At 52.7% G+C, this 23,611-nt stretch overlaps 6 protein-coding genes across 6 annotated transcripts; 3 read left to right on the top strand and 3 right to left on the bottom strand.

Moving 5' to 3' along the window:
* Positions 1–990: 990 nt before the first annotated feature.
* CC84DRAFT_1207096 (uncharacterized protein) lies at positions 991–4,149 on the bottom strand (the record flags this gene model as incomplete). The annotated part of the gene is made up of 1 exon (XM_018182075.1): positions 991–4,149. One exon carries the CDS (start codon positions 4,147–4,149, stop codon positions 991–993), a length of 3,159 nt encoding a protein of 1,052 aa, XP_018034195.1.
* Positions 4,150–6,001: 1,852 nt separating this feature from the next.
* CC84DRAFT_1059881 (uncharacterized protein) lies at positions 6,002–7,053 on the top strand (the record flags this gene model as incomplete). The annotated part of the gene is made up of 4 exons (XM_018173572.1): positions 6,002–6,148; positions 6,195–6,293; positions 6,341–6,800; positions 6,935–7,053. Coding segments are annotated over 4 exons (825 nt in total), but the record flags the coding sequence as incomplete, so codon positions are not given.
* Positions 7,054–7,572: 519 nt separating this feature from the next.
* On the bottom strand, positions 7,573–9,671 carry CC84DRAFT_1249207 (uncharacterized protein; the record flags this gene model as incomplete). Its single annotated transcript, XM_018184275.1, has 6 exons — positions 9,178–9,671; positions 8,933–9,129; positions 8,549–8,873; positions 8,095–8,481; positions 7,913–8,047; positions 7,573–7,861 (listed from the first exon to the last, which is right to left on the bottom strand). The coding sequence occupies exons 1-6, from the start codon at positions 9,528–9,530 to the stop codon at positions 7,576–7,578; spliced, it is 1,683 nt and encodes a 560-aa protein (XP_018034193.1). The 5' UTR covers positions 9,531–9,671.
* A 2,656-nt stretch (positions 9,672–12,327) lies between these two features.
* CC84DRAFT_868076 (uncharacterized protein) lies at positions 12,328–14,697 on the top strand. Its single transcript, XM_018187725.1, has 6 exons — positions 12,328–12,802; positions 12,849–13,027; positions 13,135–13,241; positions 13,292–13,417; positions 13,468–13,557; positions 13,756–14,697. Exons 1-6 carry the CDS (start codon positions 12,484–12,486, stop codon positions 14,510–14,512), a joined length of 1,578 nt encoding a protein of 525 aa, XP_018034192.1. The 5' UTR covers positions 12,328–12,483; the 3' UTR covers positions 14,513–14,697.
* Positions 14,698–16,637: 1,940 nt separating this feature from the next.
* On the top strand, positions 16,638–17,822 carry CC84DRAFT_1177769 (uncharacterized protein; the record flags this gene model as incomplete). The annotated part of the gene is made up of 2 exons (XM_018180303.1): positions 16,638–16,676; positions 16,896–17,822. 2 exons carry the CDS (start codon positions 16,638–16,640, stop codon positions 17,820–17,822), a joined length of 966 nt encoding a protein of 321 aa, XP_018034191.1.
* Positions 17,823–18,052: 230 nt separating this feature from the next.
* On the bottom strand, positions 18,053–23,610 carry CC84DRAFT_1165996 (uncharacterized protein). The gene is made up of 4 exons (XM_018178848.1): positions 23,191–23,610; positions 18,827–23,127; positions 18,618–18,748; positions 18,053–18,569 (listed from the first exon to the last, which is right to left on the bottom strand). The coding sequence occupies exons 1-4, from the start codon at positions 23,339–23,341 to the stop codon at positions 18,287–18,289; spliced, it is 4,866 nt and encodes a 1,621-aa protein (XP_018034190.1). The 5' UTR covers positions 23,342–23,610; the 3' UTR covers positions 18,053–18,286.
* Between the last annotated feature and the right edge of the window lies 1 nt (position 23,611).

Below are 23,611 nucleotides of genomic sequence, written 5' to 3'. Positions count from 1 at the left end.
GCGAAGGGCGATGCATCGGTCGCGAATCGAGGGGACTGATATGCTTTGAGGCTCCGCGATTCCGAGCGGTTGAATGAGCGCAAAGGAAACCCCAACCCTGTCGCTAAGGTGGGAGAAATAAAACGTACTCAAGCCCGAGTGCTAGAAGCCGAAATTTGAGAGACCAAAGGCGACGATACGCTCAATGAGTTGGGGTTGTGTTTGGCTTGACAGCTGAGCAGGCTGAGTTTGAACAGGATGTCTGTGCGGGGCTGAGTCCGTACCGTACTCGTATCGGACGGATCCTAGCGCGCCTGCGGAGCTCCAACCACGACCCCGCCGAAGCTCATTGTATCGTACTCTCATTAGATTTGGTTTCACATTGCAAAGGCATGATTTCCTTGTAGCCCCTGTACTATTGCCGTCATGTCGGCAGAGGACCTCGGTCCCTCATCCGGCCCACCATCTCGCGACAAGCGCGACGAAGGCTTGAAATGACAGCGCTCCAAGACGTCGGAACGGTCCTCAAAATAAAATACTGAGTATGCTTGATCATGACCCTGCGCTAAGAAGCCATCACGCCTCTCTTTATGGAGAAACGTTTAACCTATATATCCCAGCGAACTGAACGGCGTGAAATGGGTTTTAATTATTATTTTATATTAATATTAGTACAACACTTAGAAAGCACTAAAGAGAAGTAGTATTAGTTCCATATTAGTGCTATAGGTGTAAAAACTTAGACCAACTATAGGTAGATATAAGTAATAAGTTAGGGTTGAGGTTTTTCGATGTTGGCACAGAGGGTTTTCCTTCACACAGGGGAGGACGATATGTTACGTGCCGATGATTGAGACCAGCTTGACACATGCAGATCGGACTAACTAAACAAGTACTTATAAAGAATCTGATGGAGCGGTCTGAGCGGCGAAGGCACAAGACCATACAATGACAGACCTCAAAGCCGCACAACAGCCACTATGTATCAGTCTTTGTCCCCAATGCCTGGCCTCAACCGCCACAAGACCGCCTCATCGCTCTAACTGATTCAGGGCTAATACTGCTCAGTCCGCTCAGCGACCGCCCCGAGCGCAGCGTGCGCCCAGAGGAAACGTCCGGCTTCGCGCCCCGCGGCGACGTGGTGTTAATGTCGAGCTCGAGCTCCTTGACCATGCGCGGCATTTCATGCGGCGGCGCGTCGGAGTGGAACGTCTTCTGCTGGCTCACGGGCTGGTTGTTGAAGGAGGCGTTGCGCTTGCTGCCCGAGGGCGTGCGCGAGCCCGGGTGCCGCATGATGCTGGACGAGGGCGAGGGCGCGGAGCCGACGAGGTCGGAAAAGCGCTTGGTGCGGTACTGCGCGCTGTGCTGCTGTTGCTCGTCGGGGCGGGAGGATGTGAAAGGGCGCTTGCGCTTGGGTGAGGCGGGGAGGTTGAGGTCGCCGAAGAGGTCGGCCTCGTCCAGCTCGTAGTCGTAGTCGTTCTCTTGCCACTGCTGAGGGGGCTGGAGTAGATTAGGCCGATACGAATGAGCGCGAGCGTAGCCTTGGGGCGGGGCGATCGAGGACCGCTTGCGCTTCGGTGCAGGCCCGTCCATGTAGCCTTGCGCGAACCCATTCTGCGCGTAGCTGTTCTGCAGATACTGCTGGTCCTGGCCGTAGACGTACTGGTCGTGGTTCTTCTGCGATTGCTCGTACTCCTGGAAGTTGCGTTTGAGCGGCCGCTGAGGCTGGGGCTTATAAGCTGGACCGATATCAGGCTCGTCGCTGTAGACTGGCTGCTTGCCCTTGTTGCGCCCGCTGCGGCGGGTACCTTGTCGGAAAGTGTGCCCTTCCTCAATGTCGCTCGCGTCGTCGGGCAGGTCCCAGGGTTGTCGATCGTATTGGGTAGCGGCGACCTCCTCCTCTTCCTCTTCTCCGTCGATATCTGCAAGACCGTGATCAGTCTCCTTAGGCACACGAGTCTTGGGTTCCTGAGCCCTCCGGTTCAACACCTCCTTGGCCCGCTGTATCCGCCTACGAACCTCGATGTCGAACGACGAATTGCCGTCGTATTTGTCAGTGACGGGAGAGGCATTCTTGCCCTTCTTCTTGTTCCCACCCTTGCTCATCTTCTTGGCCTGCTTTTGCCGCGCATTGGCTTCAGCGACCATGCCCAGGTCGCCGCGGTGGACGCTCAGAACCGTAGGCGAAAGACCCTGAAATTGGGCCATCTGGGCGGCTGGACGATCCTGCTCCGTCACAAGGAACATGTGGTAGCTCAGCGTGTCCTCAAAGTTATAATCTGGGTCCCAGATCTGCCCGTTGTAAGGCATATTAACAGGGTAGTTCTGGAATTCACGCATTTGGCGGACCCCATAGTTGTCACCAAGCTGTCGAGAGGCATTGCCAGCGTGGACAATGAATTGCTCGGCAAGCAGCCCCGCGACCCTGTTCTTCGTGGTGAACGCAGCAGCAAAAGTCCCCTTGGGTTCGTTCCGCATCTGAACTCGGAAGTCGACCACAACGTGAGCCTTGCGGCAAATGTATTCGAAGTCCAGGAAACGCTCCATGCAGTACAGATGCACAAACCCGCAGTTGGCGGCAAATGGATCGTACTCATCGTCATCGCGTTCGTCAAAGGCAATGCGGAACCAGCCGTGCTTGATCGTAGCAGGTACACCACTCACACGATTCGGGCAGTCCTTGAAGCGGCACTTATCAGCGCCTTGCCGATAGCGGCGCCCAGAATCACCGGGGGTGACCTGGAGCCTAAGAGTTAACTTGTTGCGGTGGTAGGGATAGCCCAGTATGAAGTCCTGAATTTCATCGGGATTCATTTCACGGTTCTTCAGCTCGTAAATTGCGATCTCCTCACCGCCATCCTGCTCCTTCAAAGAGGAATCCCGGTACTCATGCAAGTATGGGCTCCCCTGAGCCTTCCACGGAGCGCCCCAAGGCTGCTCGAGAGTACCAAGCGGGTGGGGCATGTAAGTGTAGAAGTTACGGGGATCATAGTTGTTGATCTTGGCGGTCCGCGTCGTGAGACCCTTGGTAGTCCTGTTGATGCGAACATCGGAATTGTATGTGGCGAGCTTGGGCTTTTGGTACTGCTGGCTCGTCTCACGACCCAACACAGATGCACGGGCTTTATCTTGGCGAGCGCTCTTCTTGGATTCCACGGGAAGATTCCTACGACCGTAACCCAGGGAGCTGTTGCGGGATGGATAAGCAGACTGGCGGCCGCGGTTCTGGTATTGATTAGCATTGGGCTCATCGAAGTCAAGATCTGGGATAAGATCTCGCTCAAAATAAACAGGCCCGCTTACCTGTTGGGGGATTGTCAGCTGCAAGTATTCAGGCTCGGGTTGTGGAAACTGAATGTGCCTACCACCAGGCGAAGGAGCGCCTTGCCATTGCGTGCTCTGGTAGTAGGGCGACTGCGGTAGCAGTTGACGAGCGTCAGCGTAACCTTCTGGGTAGGCGGTTGGCTCGGGGAAAGGAGTGTAGTTGATGTTGCTGAAAACACCGAATTGAAGATCTTGCGGATCGATGTGCTCTGAGCCAGCGAACGGATCGCTGTATGCAGCTTGTGGGCGGAATTGGCTGTTACGCTTCCGAATCCCCGGAGACTTAGGCACAGAAGTGCGCTTCCCATCCGTTAGCAACGGCTGCGGAGCGAGGCCAGCAACAGCACTCAATGCGTCCACCTGCTCTTGTGATAACATCACCGTCTTGCCATTGATCACGAAAGGGGCCTTCTCCTGCTTAAAGCCCATCGGTAAACCCACCGGCGGACCCATCTGTCGGTTCGCAGGCGGAAACGAAACATGCGGAGTGCCCGGCACCGCAACGTTCGGGTTGTGGTAAAACTTGATCGGAGCATGGCCTGTAGGCACAACATTAGGGGTTTGTCCGGTCGCATAATTATGGTTCCCGAAGCCCTCGTGGGCCACATTGGTCCGGTTTTGCGCCGCGTCGTCATCAGAATCCTCAGCGAACTCGCCCCAGTCAACCAAGTCCAAGTCGGGAAAATCCAAGTTCGGGTCGATACGATTGCTAGCACGACGAACGCTAGCCTGCCGCGCCCTGCCAGGCGTTCCAACGATCGAGTTCCGTACAGACAGCCTAGTCGAGCGTCGAGCCTTCGACGACGATGAGGAAGAAGAAAGCTGTTGAGAAGAACAGTTAGCCATGTTGATCCAATAGTGGAGCAATGTTCGTCTGTTCTCCGCTAGAGCACTAGCAAAGTGTTAGCGTTTTGGGCTTGGGTCTTCCTCTTCAGCACTGTTAAAGCGTTCTTCGTGAGGCGATGGTGGAGCAGTATGACGAATTGCAGACTCTTATACAATTGTGTAGTAGCCCAATGGGAGATAAATGTTAGGTCACAACGCCTCATGCAACAGTCACAGAGATCCTTGTGCAGTAACAGCCATTCATAACAAGCGAGTGATATATTTAGGATTAAACAATGGACCATGGCGTGTGGCACAATGCTACACCGAGAGTAGTGCCATCGAGCCGAGCCTACACAAGGTCTACGAACAATGAGGCCGACAAAGCGACGAGACGGCGCCGTATCAGTCGACATTGTGGCTTCGATTGCTTTCGCCGAAGAGTTGGACCTAGGGGGACAGACGTTTATTTGGCATCTATCTTGGAAAATGTCAGCGTCCAGTTCACCGACAAAGATAGCTCAAAATCTCGGAAAGGATTCTATCATAAGGTCTCCAAGCGTGCATCCACATGGTTTATTGCGGTACAGGTCTGTGATATTGCTGTGTGTAATAATCATAAAAGAGAAAGGACTGCACAATGCGTACATACCTGACAGTTCCATGGAAGCCCTATGCGCTGGAGTACAGTGTGATTAGTTTGCGGCATCATTGCTTGGTGTTCGATGAAGCGTTCATGGCGCACCACGACGCAACCCACTGGCGACGGTACCCAGTGTACTCAAAGCTTCGTGGAAGCCCAATATGAGCATGGGCACTGAAGTCGATGGCATTGAAATCGCATGCACGGTGCGAACGTAGACATTTGATGATGGAAGACACAAGCGAGCGATGAACAAGAAAACTCATCAATAACTCGGAATAACCTTTCTCCGAGACGATATCGATAAAGGGCTTGGCAGTGTAATGCCTCTCATTACCTCCGTAACGACATCACAATCCACGACCCTACAAACTTGGGAACTGGGACGACATGATCCGTGCTCTGATTTTTTTTTGATTTTTTTTTCATCCAGCACGTGTGAAACAGGGAAACACCACGTTCCGAACGTTGCCAAACGTCTTTTGAAACGTCATGAAGGTGTTTCTGGGAATAGTGCCGAAACGTCAATGCCTTCAGACACATCGTGCATCACTACACCCACGGTTCTTTCTTTAGAAAGCGCAACAGTAGACACAAGATGGAACCCTTCAAGCTGCCGATTGCCGTTGTTAAACGACTAACAGCGTCCTTCTCGAGACGTTCGCATGTCGGAGGAACTCGTGAGTATCGAAGCTCATCTTTCTCTGGCGATGCAGCCTTCAAGAGATCATCACTGCTTATTCGCCGCATTGAAACAAAATACTAAACATCTCCATCTCCTTGTTACCACGAATATTCAGAAAAGCAACCTTCGCACAATGTCCATTGTCCAGTAGCACGCACAGTGTCATACTCGTTTCTCGATCCAGCCAGGATCGTGATTTCACCCGCGTCTGCAGAGGTCGTAAACAAGCGATGCCGGACCATAGACCAAACCCATGTGATTCATTGACGATACTTGTTTGAACGCACGCATGGGGAAAATTATAGTTTCTTGGCCGCCACAACGACCAATCAAGTCCGATCGCCTGAAGCTATGAAGCTACTCAGGTCTGGCTATTTGTGCTGTGGGTTGCTAGAAGCAAATACGGCTTGACAGCTTCCGTGGGGGTGTGGTCCCTGGATCCATCGTTGCATATGTTTATAGCATGAGCCATCATATCAATTCTCAAATCTTCGTTGCAGGTGCGAAATACATTATTGGTCCTGCAAATTATGGCGCATTCGAACGAATTTTACGAGCTAGGGGTGTTAATCTTTGCTGTGGTTATTATGCTCCTCTTCTTAGCATGGACAACGGTTGCCCTCCGGATGTGGGTGCGTTTAGGCATTACCAAATCTCCTGGGTGGGACGATGCTACGATGCTCATTGCGCTGGTATGTCATCCCAGCGATGTACAAGTGTTCTTCTCATGGTTATTAGTGCTTGTTCACGTGCTATTGCGCCTTCATATTGACGATCACCTTGCGGAGTAGAGCGCACCGGCAGTTCACTGAGATGGAATTGCTGCAAAGCCTCGTTGTAAGTCAACTCCTCAAGTATATATCACCGCTGCTGATGAAGGGCAGTACGTCCAATTGAGCAAGGTCTTTTACATCCTCACAACAACATTCCTCAAGATCTCACTAGGTCTTTTCTTCCTGCGATTGCTCACCAAACCCTGGCAAACCCGCCTCTTCCATGTGATCCTTGCAATCTCGGGTGTCTTCGGCATTTTTTACTTCTTCGTTACCCTCTTCGTTTGTGGAAGTCCAACAAAACTCGCGGACAGTTTTATCGGCGCTCGCGCAAAGCACTGTGCCCCGGTCTGGTTCGTTTTGACTACAGGCTATATCTATGGCATCATCAACGTCGTAGCCGACTGGATTTTCACGCTTATACCCATCGTCATCCTGATGGACAGCACAATGGATCGCCGTTCAAAGATCTCAGTGGGCATAGTCATGTCTTTTGCTGCTGTCGGCTCTATATCATCTATCATGCGCATGGTGTATTTGAAGGGCTTACTGTTCGAAAATAGTGTATCCAGTAAGTTTCTATCTCAAATCAACATCCAGAACTGGAGACTGTATTGTGTTTCCTGTCGTCTATATGATGTGGTCTCCTTGCTTCTGACTTGTAGTTGTACACGCACAATGAGCAGACAACTTACCAGTCGCCAGCTACCTCGATCAAAGCCACAATATGGGCGACTGCTGAACCCGGCACGGGCATCATCGCTGCATCTGCTGCCATTCTTCGTCCGCTCTTCCGCAAAATATATACCGATGTGCGTGACAAATACGGGAAGTCGACTAAGCAAGACCCCACCATGCCGTGGAAGTCAGCGACTATAAGGAGTGGCGACACCGAGAGCGTGATAGCCCTAACATCCATTGCCACGAAGGAGACCCGCGGTGCAAGGGTTTCGAAGGATTCGATGCGCTCCCTAGACATACATGAGCCTTGGGATGGTAGAATCAGCACTGAACAGGCTCGTGTTGGGGTGGGTAGAGCCGTTGTGATCACGGCAGGTCAAGGAGTGAGAACAGTACCGCTGAACAAGAAGTGAATGCATTCTCAGGAAAGAATTCCTCACGTGTAACGGCTTCGGCGGCCAGAACTATGGGTACACGATAAATGTGCGTCACCCGGGCGCGATAAGAGATGTTGAGAACATGATACCCACTCGTTTTAGTACAGCTATTGACGCCCTTGCCTTCACAAGATGGCAACGGTGTCTCTTTTATTTCATGTAAGATACTATGGATAACATCATTCAAAATCAAGATCTGGAACGAACACGACACTTTGCATACATCCCTTACTTAGCTTGGGTGACGAACTTCCACTCCTTGTTGACCCTCAGAGTGTCAGAGGCAGAACTTGTGGCCACACTCTTCACGGCTGGCTGTCCAAGATCTGGCGGCAGGACATTTACCAGGCTTGCTCGGACCTTTGGGATGTCATAAGGAACACCAGGCTGGAGCGTCGCCATGTCGTCATACCAATAGCAGTATGTCGATGGGTTTGACGCAGTCGCTGAATTATAACAGTCCGAAGACGGGTCAACACTCCAGTCAAATTCGCCAGAACCGGTAAAGTACAGCCTAAATTTCTTTAGCTTAAAAAGCAGACACTAGTTGGACAGTGGTACCCACGGCTGTTTAGGGTTCTTATCACCACACTCCCAAGTCTTCTCCTGGGTAATGACCTTGGTGTGTGGATTGAGAGCGTATGTGCAGTTATAATGCTGATCTTTCGGCTTGCCATCGTAATAAACGGCGCAGGTGTACCTATGTACTGTCAGCCGTATTCCAAGCATTGATGTTGTGGGGCATACGTAGTCTTTATACCTTGGCCTGAGATGGCCTTGTTTTGGTAGAAAAAGAAGTCCTTGAAACCCGGACCAGTCAACCCAGCAGTGAACCTCTTCAGCGTTGCGCTATCCGGATTGTTTTGAGGATATGGGTTGGTCTCAAAGAACATCCCTCGGTAGTAGAAGGTGGGATTGATGATACTGTCGAAGGTACAGCCACCATGAACCGGATACGCAGTGATAAGGGAGTATGGTGGAAGCTTCTGTTTCGCTATCTGCTTTCCGTCGATCGAGTGAGAAGATGCGGTATCAGTACAGATGGTAACGATGTCGTCTGCGGTGCCTGTGATGCCTGGAGTCGAGGTACATCTGAGGGGTATGGCAGAGCTGCCAGATGCAACGATCACGGTCCTACGCAAGATTTCAGAGGCTGTATAGCTATAAAACTCTGCTTTGGCAACAAGGGAAGGGTGCTTACGGGTTGACGTTTGCTTTTGGGTTATCGAGACAGTACCATAGTTGCTCGACCTTCAAGTTGAAATTAGGTGCCGCTCCGGACCACGAAACATCAAGCGTAATTTCGTTAAAGTTGCCGCCAGTGCATCGCAGGACGGAGGGTAGGTCATAGTTGTTGTACGAAGGCGTGAAACCGCACCCCACTGTATGAGATATCGCATTGTTGGTAACGTTGAGGCTAAGGTATTGGCCTTTAGATACAAAGTCTTGGGCGTTGTTGTCGCGACAAATTTCCTCTGGAATATACCACTGCTTGCATTGACTCTTTGTGTAGTTCTTGTATTCGACTAGTAAATAAAGATCAGCGTCTGTTGAAGGGACTCAGACAATAAAAAAAGGCACTTACCTCCGGATACATCCCACTGATCCTCTCCGACTTTTGCGCAGGTCGGTGCATCGTAGCCGGCTGGTGGAAGTGGCTGTGCTGGGGTGAGAGGGACTGGCAGAGTAAGGCCACCTTGAGCGAGGTATGTTATCGGAGAAAGGCAATCGTCACCATCACATGAGGTGATCTTGGTGCTCCCTGATGCCGTAAAGATTGTTCTGCGGAATTATCAACTCGGCTATCAAGGAAGACGGCTACGCTTTTACCTGTCGCCCTCATCACTGCAATACCAGACCTCGGTAACACTGATTACGTTGATTCCGTCGGCTCCCTTTTTCCACGTGACCGTCTTTCCAGAACTTCCGGCGGAACCATCACACTTTTCTTTACCAGGGGAGCATGTTATGAAGGAGCAGCAGTCAGTGGAAGCAGAAGCTCTGTTTTCTACTTGAAAAGTAGCAACGCCTCCCTTGACCACGTAATCTTTGATTGTCCACGAGGGAATGGTAAGAGATTTGTCGGTACAGCGTCCCGATGGCCATGTGGGCGTAGTAGGAATATCAATGGCGGCAGCGCTGGACGCTAACAGTAATTGGAATATCAAAGAAATGCCCATCATAAAGGTGTTGCGGAGCTTGTCACAAATGAGCTTGATGATCGCCACCAAAATGTTAATTAAGGACGATCATCCTGTACTATATGTACTGCCATCTCTTTCAAAGAGGGCCAATTGGAGTGGATGGCATGCTCCACAACCACAGGCACACAGCCGTCGCATCCTTCTGCGTTTAGCCTGGCATTTTCGATTTGCAATCCTTTACAAAGACAGCTCTGAAGAAGCCCAACGGGCGTACGACTATTGTCACTGATTTTGCAATCTCCTTGCGTTCTGAAAACGGCAACAGCTAGCGATGTGCGACTGCGGGGAGACAGCGATTGCGGGGACAACCGTCCCGTAGAAGAAGTCACCAGGCTAGTATATATTGCATGGCTGACAGTGACTGGCCGTTTTGGCAAATGGGACCCTTGTTTCAATCAGTTTATCCGAACTTTTTCGACAGGTGATCCAGCACCCAATTGGCTTAATGTGTGTGCTTTTCAAATAGGCCCCCAAGATTAGCGACCATCGCACTGAATCCTGTACGAACCTTCCGAGTTCGTGCAGCACTAGCTCAGGCGAACAGCCTGTGCAACCTCTGTTGGACTTCCGGAAAAAGACCAACAACACCTTCCATGAAGAGCTGCCGGTGCCCTTGTACTGAGCAATAAAGTGCGATGTGGGTAGCAGTTCGCCGCTCATGTTACTCGACGTTGCCGTTCTTCCGCATGCACCTCTCCGAGCGGAGACTGAGCAATCCAAATCATCCGTGCGGGGTCGCAGTACGAATGCCAGTGATGCGAAGGTTTTTGCCGGCCATGACATCGGACACACCGTTCTCGTGGCCACAGGTATGAGAGCATTCGTAGCTCCAGGACGTGTTCTGAAGCAAGTCTACTCAAGGAACCTGGGCCAGCGACTGAACTTCGATCAATCCGTAGCTAACCATGGCTATTATTTTGGCAAGGAAGTACCAAGTGTAAAGAGAGTTTTAATGCACGAGCATTGCCATCAAACACAGACGCCCAGTTATGAATTTTCAGGAAGACTGGTCGCTTCGAGCGCTCAGACTAGCAGATCCGTCTCGGTTTCGAGCTCCTATCGTGAGTACAGAGAAAGATGCTTGTAGATGGAGAGGGTCCGGGCTGTCGCCTAAAGCAGTGCCACGGCGGTAGTCGGCGATAGTACGCATGTTTCTGCCTCCGCTCATGACGAGCGGTGCGGTACAACGATGCAACCCGTCTTACGAGAATAAATGGATCCGGAGTGCAAAGAGAGTGCTTACGCGCGCCGAAAAGGCTACCGATACCACGGCGTAATACGATGTGATCCACCAATTAGGGTATTAGACCGTAAACAGGTCCAACGACTGAGCTTTTCTTGACGTCAATCTTGCAGGCAATTGCCTGGTCGTCTTCCCCTCACCATCGCCGTTCCCGGCTAGATGATGCATGCTTCTTATAATGGATATCTTGACGAGTGGGCACGTCGAAAGCCGAACGCTGATATGATCCCTGCCAGGATGTGGTGGGACGATGATCGGATCGCCATGGTGTCGGTGGAGTTGTCTGAAGCGAGAATGCGGCGCGGTTAATGTGACACAGGTCACTTGTGCCGGATACTGTTGGCTCTAAACGCACGTGAAGAAGTGGCCACACAGCTGCGTGCACGGGACCGTGCATACTTTATCAATACAGTTCTTCTGAAATGGGGTCGTACAGTGTTAGGAAGAGGCAACCCTCAAGCTGTCCACGTTACTGGCGACCAAGACTGCATGTCTCAAACGAGCACAAGTCATAGCTTCAATTGTGGTCATGTCTGGGTTCTTTTCCAAGAAAGGCACGCTACCGACTTTGAGTCTGGGGTAGCGATAGTGACGAAAGAGGACGTTGTATCCGCATGAACGAGGCTTTCAGGTACGTGGCAGCAGCCGGTCTAGGAGATGGAATTCAGCTCAGAGCCTTCCAGAAGGTGTGACTTGAAACTCTTGATGTCAGTGACAGTAGTAGTCAGCAATGCGAACGTCCCGCCAGCCTGGTGCGGGATTGTTGGCGAGAAGGAGGAAACTGCATGAACCTGTCGATCAGGACGGAAGAATCACTCTCGGTGCTGAAACAGGTCCATGGCACGGTCATCCCCGCACCGATCTGGTGGATATCGTGGGCGATGCGCATAGTTCCCGCTTGGAGTAGGCGGAGGAGCCAAGAGGCGTATTGTGGTGGTGGTGGATGTGTAGAGCGCAGTTGCCAGCAGCATGCAATCCGAGCAGCAATCGCATCGATACAGGCGTCAGAAAAGCCGGCAGGCCGGCCAATTGGTGCTCGCGGTGCTGTCAGCGGTGTTCGTGCTAGGGTTCCTGGTACGAAACTCGATCCGCCTCATCGCACATCAGCCGATGAGAGCACCGACCGTAGGGCAACCGCGGATCCCGAGCACACCCCAACTTCAACCCCCACCGCAGAGCTCACAATCGCTTCAATAGGCCATCCCTTTGCGGCTGCATATCTGCGCCCGTTATTGGGATGGCAACGTAGCAGCTTGTGGCCCCGTGGCGTTTTTGTGACACGTCCTCGCCGTGCGCGCGCCCGTTCACGCGTTCAGCGCCCTCCCTGATCTCGCGCCTGGCGTAAATGGACCTGGATATGTGACACAAGGTACGCATCTGCTCGGCAGCAGCCGAATGCTCCCTTGCCGCCTGCGATGCTGCTATACTTGTCTGCTTTGTCTTTTTTTACCGTCCTGATCCCTCCTCCGTGCATACGTCCAGACACCTAGCCCCATCAGCTTCGTACACCGAGCCGCTCTTCTAGCAAGCATCCCCTCCACTTCCACTCATGTGACAAGCCCGTTCAATATCTCGGTATTTTCTGTCTTGATATTTTTGTCTGGGTGTTTCTTCTGTCTTTATGAATGCCGAGCCTGCATGTCGACACCTTAAAACTCTCTTCCTCGATCGTGCCTGGGGCACATCAGTATGCTCAATATGTCTCCAATCCGAACACGTTCACTCGATGGAGGCGCTCCCAACTTTGACGCTGCTGGAATCATTTACGTGGTCGCAGCCATACTCTACACCATTGTTCTCGCTGTTGAACTCTTCTTCCTGTATCGCCAACGCTCAGCATTCTGTGTCCGAATTCGGGGCCTCGATGTTGTATTTACTTCGGTGTCGATGCTCCATGTCTACTTGGTCTTGGTGCTGCTCGTCTATCCACTGAACGGGCACTGGCCTTGTTCAGCTGAATTTTGGGTTATGTCCATCTTCCTCCCGTTAGGGATGGCAATCTTCCAAGGTATGCTTCCGCTTGACTATAAGTAAACATATCTAACCACCTGCAGCTTGCAATGCTAGAGTTCTCACCGCCTACGAGAGCCAGCGCCGGATGAAGGCGGATTTTCTCGCCGGTGCGCGCAAGAAGAGACTCTCTTGGACACCAAAGGGTCTCTTTGAAGCCTGGCTGAATCTTGACGCTGCAGCAAAGGTGTATGTTGGCACCGTCATCGGACTTGTCATCTCGGTATAGCCCTCCCTTCCAGTGCGGTCACAAGTAGAGGCCTGGGTATACGATCCAGATCTTGACATACGACTATAACTTCATTGTGTGCCAGCTGCTAACGGCAACAGCTACTTCCAGCAATAGGCCTCTTTTTTGGCTCTAGGCGCTTCCACGCTTCGTATGGCTCCTTCGGTCCTATTGTAGGCTCGCGACAGTGCCGCCAAGGAGCCGAGTGGTAAGATCTCTTCATGGAACGTTGAACATTCCGGTAGCTGATAATCACAGGGTCCCATCTATTCTTGTTCAACTGTTTTGGACTGCGATCGTCGGACCCTGGATTCTCTGGAAGATACGCAATGTGAACGATGTTCACTCCTGGGCGTGGCAGACAAGGCTCGCGATCTTCGCGGGGTACGTGGTTGCTCTATTTCTGTACCTACATGAGCTGACAATTGATCAAGTTTACCCGGCACCCCTCTGTGGATTGCTTTCACCCAAGGAGATTTTCCCGGAATGCGGGCGATTAATAAGTTCTTCCCTGCAGCAGGCTGGTGAGTCTACACCTTAACTCGGCTGAGTGCCATTCCGAAGTATTCTTGTATTCCCGGGCATCATTGCACACGCCTTGTCGTCCGCAAGTGGCGATCGCGGGAAGCCATTATTATGCCGGAGAACAACGAATACGATTTTGTTTCATTTGGGGGCCGGGCGGCTATGCAGTCGAGCGCATCACTAATATTTTCCGATAGGTTTCTTCCTTCCCTAGTCGTATGTCAGCAAGTCCTCATCCTGATACCTTTGCGGGATGCCGCCAAGAATAGAACCACGCAGCGGCGATCGCTCTCTATGTCGACCGACACGGACTCGCTCACTTCCACTCCTTCGAACATCTCCGAAAAGTCACCAGCCTCATTATTGAGCAAGGAACTGAAGCCCAAGGCTAGCATGCAAGCGCTCGAGGCCAGTATCGAGCACAATATTGAGTCGCTGATTGAGTGGACTGCGTCGCGCGAATTTACTGCCGAAAACACCATCTTCCTTCGCGAGGTACGAAACTTTAAAAAGAAATGGTCCGCCCTGCGCACTGTCACAACCGCCCAAAGACGCCAGATGCATACCGAAGCGTCGCTCATTTTCTTCACCCTTGTCAACCCGTTCACCGCAGAAACACCTATCAATATCGAATATAAGATCTTCAAGAAACTGCAGGAGCAGTTCGAGGGTATGGAATATGATCCGTACATGCCAGCAAATCGCAGCGCAAGCCCCGTTGGGGACAACGTCGTATGTCCTTGGGAAAATACCCTAGATCGTCCGGCCAGTATGGAATCGAACGTCAGCGGCACGAGTGTATCGAGTACTTCGAGCACGAGAAGCCTTGTACCCAGTCAGTTCACCGAGGACGTCTTCGACCCTGCGTTCGAAAGCATCAAATACCTTGTCTTTACGAACACCTGGCCGCGGTACGTGGACGCAGAGATGTCGAACAACTCACGTTCACCATAGATGGGACAGCGGAGCACAGATATATTCCTATCGGCAATTTGGCACAACACATTCCTTATCACACCTTTCAACCAGCTTTCAGGCTGGCCGTGGCCCGGTGATCGGCTAATTCGGTACAGTCCACTGTCCGCTGGCGGCTCCGGCTCTACATCACACTTGTTTATATCACGCCATCGTTGTACATTCTACTTCTCACTCATTTGACATGAGCTGGACCGTTTGAAGAATGAAATACACGAATTCGTGCTTGGGCTCGCCATTATTGGCACTTTCATTTCTCCTCGCTTTCTTTATGTGCTTTGGCGTTTCACGGTGTTTACTCCAGGGTAGATAGGCCAGGAATACCCCGAATAATGGCGTCTTGTTGTTTCACCACTCACTCCATCCACGCCTCAACACATCGTGATCTCGATATCGGATTCCCAATGTCCCATTGTAGGTGGAGCATGTAGAAGCAGCCATACTCTGTACATCGTCGGCCCTTAAGCGGGGAATTATACTGCAACGAAGATCCTAGCAATGCCAGCTCTGAATTGTCTGGTTCTCGAAGCTCAGGCTAAGTGACTACACCTCCTGCGCTATCGCATAAGGCAGCGGCATGAGAGACTCGTACGGAACAGCACCTTCTTTTATTGCCCATGCTTTGCCGATCTTGAACGATCCTTTCTGGTTTCACAACAGGCATCCGCTCTCCTTCTGCAGCCTTCAGCCCTAGTGACAGGAACCACGACCTGTCGTCGAACTCTATCGTGTTCCACGAACACCGCCCTATGGCTTCCTCGTGTTTGAACGTTATCACATTTTCCCGTCTCCACTCAAAACAATTAATTTGCCGTCCCGTGCATGAATATGCGTTCGTGGTGCGGCCGATCCGTATCTTGCGGCAGGTCAAGTTTCAGATCGGTAGTTTGCTTCAGCAGGGGAGTGGGGACGCGTGGACCGGTATGCTGGAGGCGAGATGGATGTGCGATCGGAAGTATCCACGGGCGGAATATGGTGGGGCCTTTTTGGTGGAGACATGTCGGCAGGCGCATGGTCAGATGTCCTGCCGCCAGGTGGAGACATGTTAGCTTGTTGAGGTGCGTCATTATTCGTTCGACAATTGTTGGCAATACGAACAAGCGAGGAGACAAATACGAACTTGGGAAGGCAACTTAGATTGTGAGACTAGTATAGAACCTATAAACCAAAAATACGCATATTTATGATCACTGTGTAAGTGTACGATTATGCTGTGCATTATGGGTGCAGCTCACCAGTGCATTGTTAGGTACGCGTCACGCCATGTATGCAGAACCTAGGAGATACTTAAGCATTAGAGGAGAAGCTGGACGATAGTTAGTCGCCGAAGTAGGCAAATATTTTGAGATGTCGAACGCTGATGGACTTTCCCGCATTGGGTACTTCCGGAAGGCGATGAAGCTGCCCTGATGTAGAAGGAGCTTGACTGCGATGGGCTAACAAACGTAAGAACTTGCAACCCAGCGTTAATCATCGTTCTTCACAGTGGCTCCCACAAAAAATTATACCTTCCCTTGTAGAAATTTGCTGTATCATACTGTTGTGAAAGTATAATTTAATAATCTAACCTGAAGTCCCAGGCATGGAAAGCCAAGTTTTTACTGTCACCTACCGTGCTTCTTACAAAAAATCTCCCATGGGTCAACTGCTGCTGAGCGGGATAGAACAGTGATTCCACAGACCGGATCTATGATTGCCTTGGGTCTCACATGTGTCTATAGCAGAGCATGCGGGTGCTCCTGACCCCGAAATGAAAAAGTCTGATCTTAATTATATGGAAGGAGTTGAAAATATAGACAGGTCACTCAGTGTTGCAAGTTCTTTGAGAGTGTTCGAGTTCTTCAAACAAAGACAACACGGGTTCGATCTAATACCGGTAGCTATGATAGGATTGGGGGGGGGGGCTTCAGTTTGAATCTGTTTCGCTCCTTGAATGCTTGTGTCATTTGTACTTCGGGCGTCATCGCGACTATCACGATTTGCCTTCATCGTCAGGATGCCGTTGCCATGCAGATATCCACAAGGCTGCACCGTCGCTCCTTTTCAGATTCTTTCGTTCCGTTATTGCTGATTCTTTGTTCGAGTCTTGTAGCATCTCTCCACTATGCTCTTCATGCTTTGGAATGCCTTTCAACTGTCACATGTACATCGCCTTCATACATGTTTCGCGATCCGCAATTCTTTGATTCTTATCAATACTCTACGCGCACACACCTGGGCAGTGAGCGCTATAGGACCCTGAAGACACTCATTGTGCAGAAGTTTCACCGCCCGTTCCGGCTCGACCATTACAGTCCTTTCACCTCAGTTGCCTACATTATGTATCCGCTTTGTGGCACTGAGCTTTATACTCGAGCCCTAGCACACTTACCGTAACCGTAATTTCACTCAAGGAAGCCGTACCAGACCACTGGTACAAAGTCCCCGAAGCACCACCTCACAGCTGCTAATACACCTGAGCTGGACACTCACACGCACTTGGAACCCCGAGCTTCCTCGAATCCGGCCAAGTCTCCGATTAATCTGCACCCACAGTTACACTGCGATCTCAGAATGGCTAAAAACCGCAACCCTCGCCGTGGTACGAAGAACACGCGGTTCCTCGCCTCCCGGCACCGAGCCATCTCAGCCCATCTTCATCACTGAGCCTTCCCCGTCGTCTTCCGCATCATCTCCCTCACAGCCACACCCAGGCCCATGCCGTAACGATAGCGCCCTTGACGCTTCAAATTCGTCCACGAGCTCCTCGCAGTCTCCAGCCAAGTCGACCACCAGCGAACAAATCGACAGAATCATCGCCTCGGTACAAGCTATGAAGCAGGAGACCTACAATCTGATCGAGACAAAGAAGGCCGACCTCCGAGCTCTTGCGGAGTCTAAGAAAGACCCCGAAGCCCTGGAAGAGTCTAAGAAGACCACCGACATCCCCTCACATACCACTACCACAACCACCGCTTCCGAAACGGGGATTGAAACCACAGCCACGCCATCTCTCGCAACCCTCGACGGGAAGTGTGTTCTCAGACCCGGAGATTCCACTCACCACCTCCCCGCAACGCTCAGCGCCCCCATAACGCCCGTGACCCCGACCTTCTCCGTGGCCCACACGTCTCCAGCGTCCAGCCAGTCTTCGCCGCGCAGCAGCGTCGCCCAGGTACATGGAGACGAGGAGGAGACGGGGCCGTGGACGTATACTGTGCCACGTGCTAGGGTCTCCACGCACGGGAATCGGACGATTCGGCGGCTGGGGGCTAGTGTGATGTTCGCTTTGTTTGACCAGAGAGAATAGGAGGATGGGCTTGGGAGGGATTTGACGACGGTTCTGGAAGGCAAGGTTCGATCTGGATGACGAAAGCTTGTGACATGCGCCCACGGCGGAAGGATTTTGGAGCATTGATTCGAGCGGCAATCATTGGGTTGCTGATCTCGACTCGCCGGTCACCCGACGCAGCAAGCATACCTGCATGTATATCACGGAATGGAACGACGATGAAGTATACCATATGGTTCATAGAAGTGATTTTCGCCAAAGCCGGCCCGCTGCTCGGCTTTCTTCCATCCATGCATGCAACGTATTTACAGAAAAGACACCGTATCTGAGTCCATTAACACAAGGAAGAAGTATAGCTCTGGGCCTCCGTCTAACCCCCATCCCTCAATCATTAACATAAACAGCGTATGCAAGTCGTCAAGATCGATCCCAGATCACCATGCCAGTCGCCCAGAACGCCCATCGAGTGTATATAACAAGTCTCATCGTCGCCGCGTCGCTTCAATTGCCTTCTCCATGCTGACGATCCGTAGACTCTTGCCGCGGCCGAGCTTGCCGTTCATGAGGCCGGCAGCAGGCACTATTGAGTCATCCCAATGGCGGAAGACGGCTCGCATGTCCCGCGGGACGCCTTCGAGTAAGATCGTCGTGGGAGGTTTGATCGGGCGGTCTTCCTCAGTCACCGCTAGTATGACATATTCTTGCGCGAACATCAAAGCGGTAGAGAAAGCGTGATGTTGCGAGCGGGAGAGGGGACCAACGATACTACATTGAATTAGTCTGGGTCAACGTAGCGACACGAGGACAACTTACATGTACATCTCAAAGTAGGCATCGAGGACGTATATATGCTCAGGCTCCAGATCCCGCTGGCAAAACGGCATAAGTTCCACGATCTTAGTGCTCATTCCCGGCGGAAGCGGAGACTTGGGAGGACTTGGCGTCTGTTCCCGTTCAGTGGACATCCTTCTGTTAAACTGCCACGACGGCCGACGTAGCATGGCTGGAAGGTAAGAGCTCACCTGGAGACTCCCCCATCCCGAAGACTGCTGTTGCTCGATCTTGAAGAGCCGCGTTTGGTATCGCTCCGAGGAAGCTTTGTACCGCCAGTGGTCCGCCGATCGGGGAATGGCAGGTCCTTTGCCGATGGTAGGAGGGAAAACCTGGATCATCTCGGCTGGTTCCGAACCTTCCTCAACCTCGAGGAAGTCGCCTCCTGGTGCTAGATCCATGCCCATCAGACGTGCACCTGCTAACTCCTCTGCACAACATCCTCGACCTTTCCAGAGATAGACCTTTCCACGTGAAGTAGCGATGATATAAGTGTATCCCGAACAGAGGCTCTTGAGAACATAATCGACTTCATCGAATACAAGGCGACCTAGATGCCGACGGCCGCAAAGCATATACTCTTTGGCCGGCGGGAATGCTCCTCGTCGCGTGATGATGATGCCCCCAAGCGCGTCAAGAAAATTCGGCGTTTCCTTTCCTTGTCGTATCGAAACCAAGGTCCCCTGGTTTTGTTTGGCATAGTTCTTGGCAAAGAGCTGAACATCCTCAATGGTAGATTCAGCTACCCCATTACCTGCCCAGAGATAGACCTCGGTAGCCTTGGAGCCGCTGGCATTGCTGAAGGTGTGAATGCATAGGTAAATGCAGTCCTGGAACAAGACATGTTCATCGTGTGCGTGAATAGCGGTAATCTTTCCGTCCCCTGTCACTTCATGGATCTGCTTTCGGATGGTCCTGATTTTTCCATTAGGGCTCAAGTCGTACGGTGGAGTCTTCAGGATACGGACCGTATCGATGTTCTCGGGCAAAACTCCTGTGGTAACTGGTTGTTCGTCGAAGAACTCGGTGAATACCCCGGCAGGTTTCTCGGGTGCAGGAGACTCTTTGAAAGGCTCAGACTGAGGCCTGGTGCCCATCACGGGTGGCGATATGGGTGAGACCTTAGACGGGTACGGCTTCGGGGGTGTCGATTCTCTCGATCGTGCTGCAACTAAACCCCCCAGACTGCCCAGTCCGCCCAAACCGAGACCGGCCGGTTTTGGCTTTGTTGCGAGCATTTTAGGCTGTGTAGGCTCCGGTGTCTCAGCAGGGCTGCTTAGACCGACGTTCTCTGTTGCAGCTTGTTCGTCTGCTCTCGTCGGAAGCTTGATAGGTGACTTCGGCTTGGTCGAGACGGGCGATGACGAAGTCGATTGACTGCCCCAAAGAGCTGTGGCATTCTTTACAGAGAAGGATGGCTTGTCCGGCGATTGCTCTTCCTTCCTAGCACTACCGGTGTTGGGAGGTGCAATCTCTTTCAAAGCCTGACTCTCTGACTGAGGCAGGGGCGTTGGCAGTGGTCGTGATTGGAACACCGAGCTCGGCTTGACAGAGTACGATGGCGATGGTACAGGTTTAGGAGACTGCGCGACTGGCACGAAAGGCGATTTTTGTGAAGTAGCTTGAGGCTCAGAGGACACCTCCCGCTTCAGTTCCAGAGACGCGGGTTTCTTTGGCGGTTCCGGCGTTGGCGACTTTGAAAGTCTCTTGGACAGATCTGGAGATTTTGCCGGTGTGACTGGCTTGTCCTTCAATGAATTTCTGGCAGGCGTTCGGTCCACTGGGGCATTGTTAGGGGGCTCAGAGCTGGGCAAAACATGTTCGGTTTTGACCAACGGAACCGTGGCGACTGGAGCTACCTTTTCTATGTTCGCTTTCTGCGGAGTGTCCGTTGACTTCGTCTCACTCTGCTTCGCACCTGGTGCTCGCCTCTTCGGTCCTCGGGCCCTTCCCTTGGTCATGTGAGTCAACTCTGGAGCGGGGCCGGTCTTTTCCTCCTGAGCTGGCTTGCTCAGAGTTTCTTCTACGTCTTCCTTGGCAGTACCTCCAGATCCGGCCATAGGTGGCGGTCCTCGCGCCAACATGTTTGCCAAAGCCGGGTTGAATCGGTCTGCAAGTTTGCTAGACTTTAAAAGGGGTGTTTCCTTGTTCACGAGCGGAGCAATCGGCTGCCCGGATTTTTCAGTAACCACCGGCCTGCTTGTCCTGAGACTCTTCCTCCGGGCGATTGCCTCTGGTGTAAAACCTGTCTCTTTCGGAGGCAGAGGCTTGGAAAAGCTGTCCGACCTCCCCAGGTTCTTTCGGGCTGCTATGGCTTCGGGTGTTGGGGCGTCTTTGGCGGAGGCGGTGCTATCTGTCCTTTTGTGAGCAGCAGACCCTTCCTCTTGAGCTTTCGCTAACATAGCGGCTTTTGTCGACACCAGGCTGTCTCGGAATTCGTCTCGGCGTACGGAAGGCTTTGGTCCGCCTGTCACATTCAAAGCATTCTTTCCTGAGAGGATATTATTTTTCAACACATCCGGCGCAACATAGTTCTTCGTCTCCGTTCGTCTCAATTTCCCGAAAACGTTCTGCAACTCGTTGACTTCCTCACTCTTTGAGTTGCTTCCAACAGGTTGGCGTGACTTCAAGGTTGCACGGAAGTCTTTTTTTGGCGGTGTGTCAGGCTTCGGTTTTACGGCAGCAGGTGAAAGAGCAGTACCTTTTGCGAAACGAGATGAAGATATTGCAGGTTTTGTAGCTGTTGTAGTAGGAGGGCTTTTCGGTGTCTCGGGCTCTGCACTCAGGGGTACAGATTCGTCCGCTGCAGAATTACTCTCGTCGGCAGGCATCAATGGCTTTACACCTACCACAGGTTTTGGTTTCGGAGATGGCAGCACTGATTTTGCGTCTTCGATGGGTGCTGGCTCCTCTTTCTTTGGTGAGTCAGGCTTCTCACGCAAGCTTTGCAGGCTTTGCAATGGCTTTATCGTTTTATGAAGTGGAGTTGGCTCTTCTTTCTTCGAAGGAGATTCTGATCTAGTACGCAGGCTCACAGGTCTCAGTTGAACCTCCTTGATTGGCGATGATCTACCAGAAGTTGTTGCAAAATCAGCAGGCGGGCTCTGCAATGGGCTCACTTTGCCAAAATCTACACTGCCGCGCTGCTGTTTGATGCGACTCAGCTCACTCATCCAGGCGGGCTGCTGCGGAGGCGGTTGCTGGGGTTTCGGAGACTCTGGCTTGTTGAGTGCGCTTTCTAGCCAGCTGGACTTTGTCGGGCTCCAGCGCTTCGATGGACTTGGAGGTGAAGTCTCATCCTGCTGCGGCTGACCTTCGCTGAACGTAGACGCAACAGACTTGCTACGGCTGTGGCGAGGTAGCGCGGGCTTGACGAAGTCCGGTTTGTTTGGGCTTTCCGCGGCGTCTTTGGTGATGCTTGCGAGACCAGCGCTAGAGCTTGGTCGAGACGAAGGCTCGGTTGAGTTGTCTCGGCTCAGGGTGCTCGGTCTTGAGGCCGGTGGAGGCAGCGTGCCATAGGTGCTTCCTCTGTTGCTCAGAGTGGAATTTTGTCGGCTCAAGCTTGGTGGTGCTTGAGAGCTCCACCTCTTGCTCACACTGTCGCTACGCTTCATGATGGCGCTCTGAACGAAACCGCCCATGCCTTTGGTGGGAGATGCGGGGCGATCAGGAGAGATGCGCCCTTGCGTCGGCGACATTGCCAGGCCACGAACCGAACCGCGATCACCTCCGTCCACGGAAGACCCGCCCTCTGACGGAGGCGCAAACTTCTGCGCATCGAGCACAGGAAGCGGCGATTTGGGCTTGGAGGTCGACTCTGCATCAGGGCCAGATAGCGATGCGGTGGCGGAGATGCGGTTACCGAGGAGAGCGCTGCTGCGGACTGAACCGCTCGAACGAGCACTCTCCAGGGGCGGGGATGCTGCTTCAAGCTCCGCTGTCGAGTCGCGCGTCATGCCGGGTAGCTGTTTCCTCCCGGATATAGACCCCGCCTCAGAGACGTTGTCCTCCTGATTCTTCCTGTACGCGGCAGATCCAATCCCTCGATCTGCTGTTTGTTTGAACCAAGAAGGGTCTTTGGCGCTCAGCGACTGCGCTATCTGCGTGCGCGAGGCGGGTCGTTCTGGAGAGGGCGGCTCCGAGGTGCGTGGTGAGCCAGCTGTCGCCCTGTCTGGAGAGCCCAGGGCCACCGAGATTGGCCTCCGCATGCTGGCCGACTGCGGCCTCCGTTGCTGCCACGACAGCGTTCCTGAGCGGCCCAGTGCAGCCGCGCTCGGGGCGGGCTTTTTCGGTTCCGTGTCATCGACGAGCTGTGCGGGCGAGCCCGTCAGCTGCTGAAGGGACTCTTCGCGGGCGCTCTCCTGGGACGGCGGCTCCATGGCGGGCGTGGGCGTGTCAGCGAGCTTGTCTTGCACACTCCGAGGAGCGTCGGCGAGGGAGCGGTGCGATTGGGGCGTGGTGGGCTTGTCGGGAGACAGCGAGCGAGCGCGTTCTGTTGTTTTGATTAGGCCTTGCCATGGGGCTCGCCGACAGCTCTCAGGAGACGGGGGCATACCTGCTCTGCGCGCGAGTCGTTCGCTCCGGCCCTGTATAAGCTCTTCTTCGAGCTTCTTGACCCGCTCGGCGTCCTCGTGGTCTCGCAGGTCAGACAGCGTGCGCATGCGCTCGAGGAACTGGCGAGGATCGACCTCGTCCTGGTTCGACATTTTCGGGAGCTTGGGATAAACAGCGATTCCGACGAGCGCCCACCGCGGATCCTCGCATGCGAACAGCTGCTGCAAATGAACGTAGTGCTGGGGCGAATTGGTCCTAAACACACGGACGTCGAGTTACACGAACGCTCGGTTCGCTGCGTCTTGGCCGGCGCACCCTGGTCGTTTCGAATTTGACGAAACGCAGATCGACGAGGGACGCGAGCAGGCAGACGAAGGCTCACTGCACAGCACCAGCACGCGCGTGGGTGAGGGCAAAGTCAA

The sequence above is a fragment of the Paraphaeosphaeria sporulosa genome (assembly GCF_001642045.1).
Source record: "Paraphaeosphaeria sporulosa strain AP3s5-JAC2a unplaced genomic scaffold CC84scaffold_7, whole genome shotgun sequence".
NCBI lineage: Eukaryota > Fungi > Ascomycota > Dothideomycetes > Pleosporales > Didymosphaeriaceae > Paraphaeosphaeria > Paraphaeosphaeria sporulosa.
This window is presented reverse-complemented; position numbering and strand designations above follow the sequence as displayed.

Coding starts and splice junctions, on each gene's coding strand:
- CC84DRAFT_868076 (XM_018187725.1), top strand. CDS start 12,484: ATGCTCAATATGTCTCCAATCCGAACACGTTCACTCGATGGAGGCGCT. Junction 13,028..13,134: donor TCATCGGACTTGTCATCTCG/GTATAGCCCTCC, acceptor TAACGGCAACAG/CTACTTCCAGCAATAGGCCT. Junction 13,242..13,291: donor TGCCGCCAAGGAGCCGAGTG/GTAAGATCTCTT, acceptor TGATAATCACAG/GGTCCCATCTATTCTTGTTC.
- CC84DRAFT_1165996 (XM_018178848.1), bottom strand. CDS start 23,341: ATGTCGAACCAGGACGAGGTCGATCCTCGCCAGTTCCTCGAGCGCATG. Junction 23,128..23,190: donor ACGACTCGCGCGCAGAGCAG/GTATGCCCCCGT, acceptor TCAAAACAACAG/AACGCGCTCGCTCGCTGTCT. Junction 18,749..18,826: donor CGGGATGGGGGAGTCTCCAG/GTGAGCTCTTAC, acceptor GAACGGGAACAG/ACGCCAAGTCCTCCCAAGTC.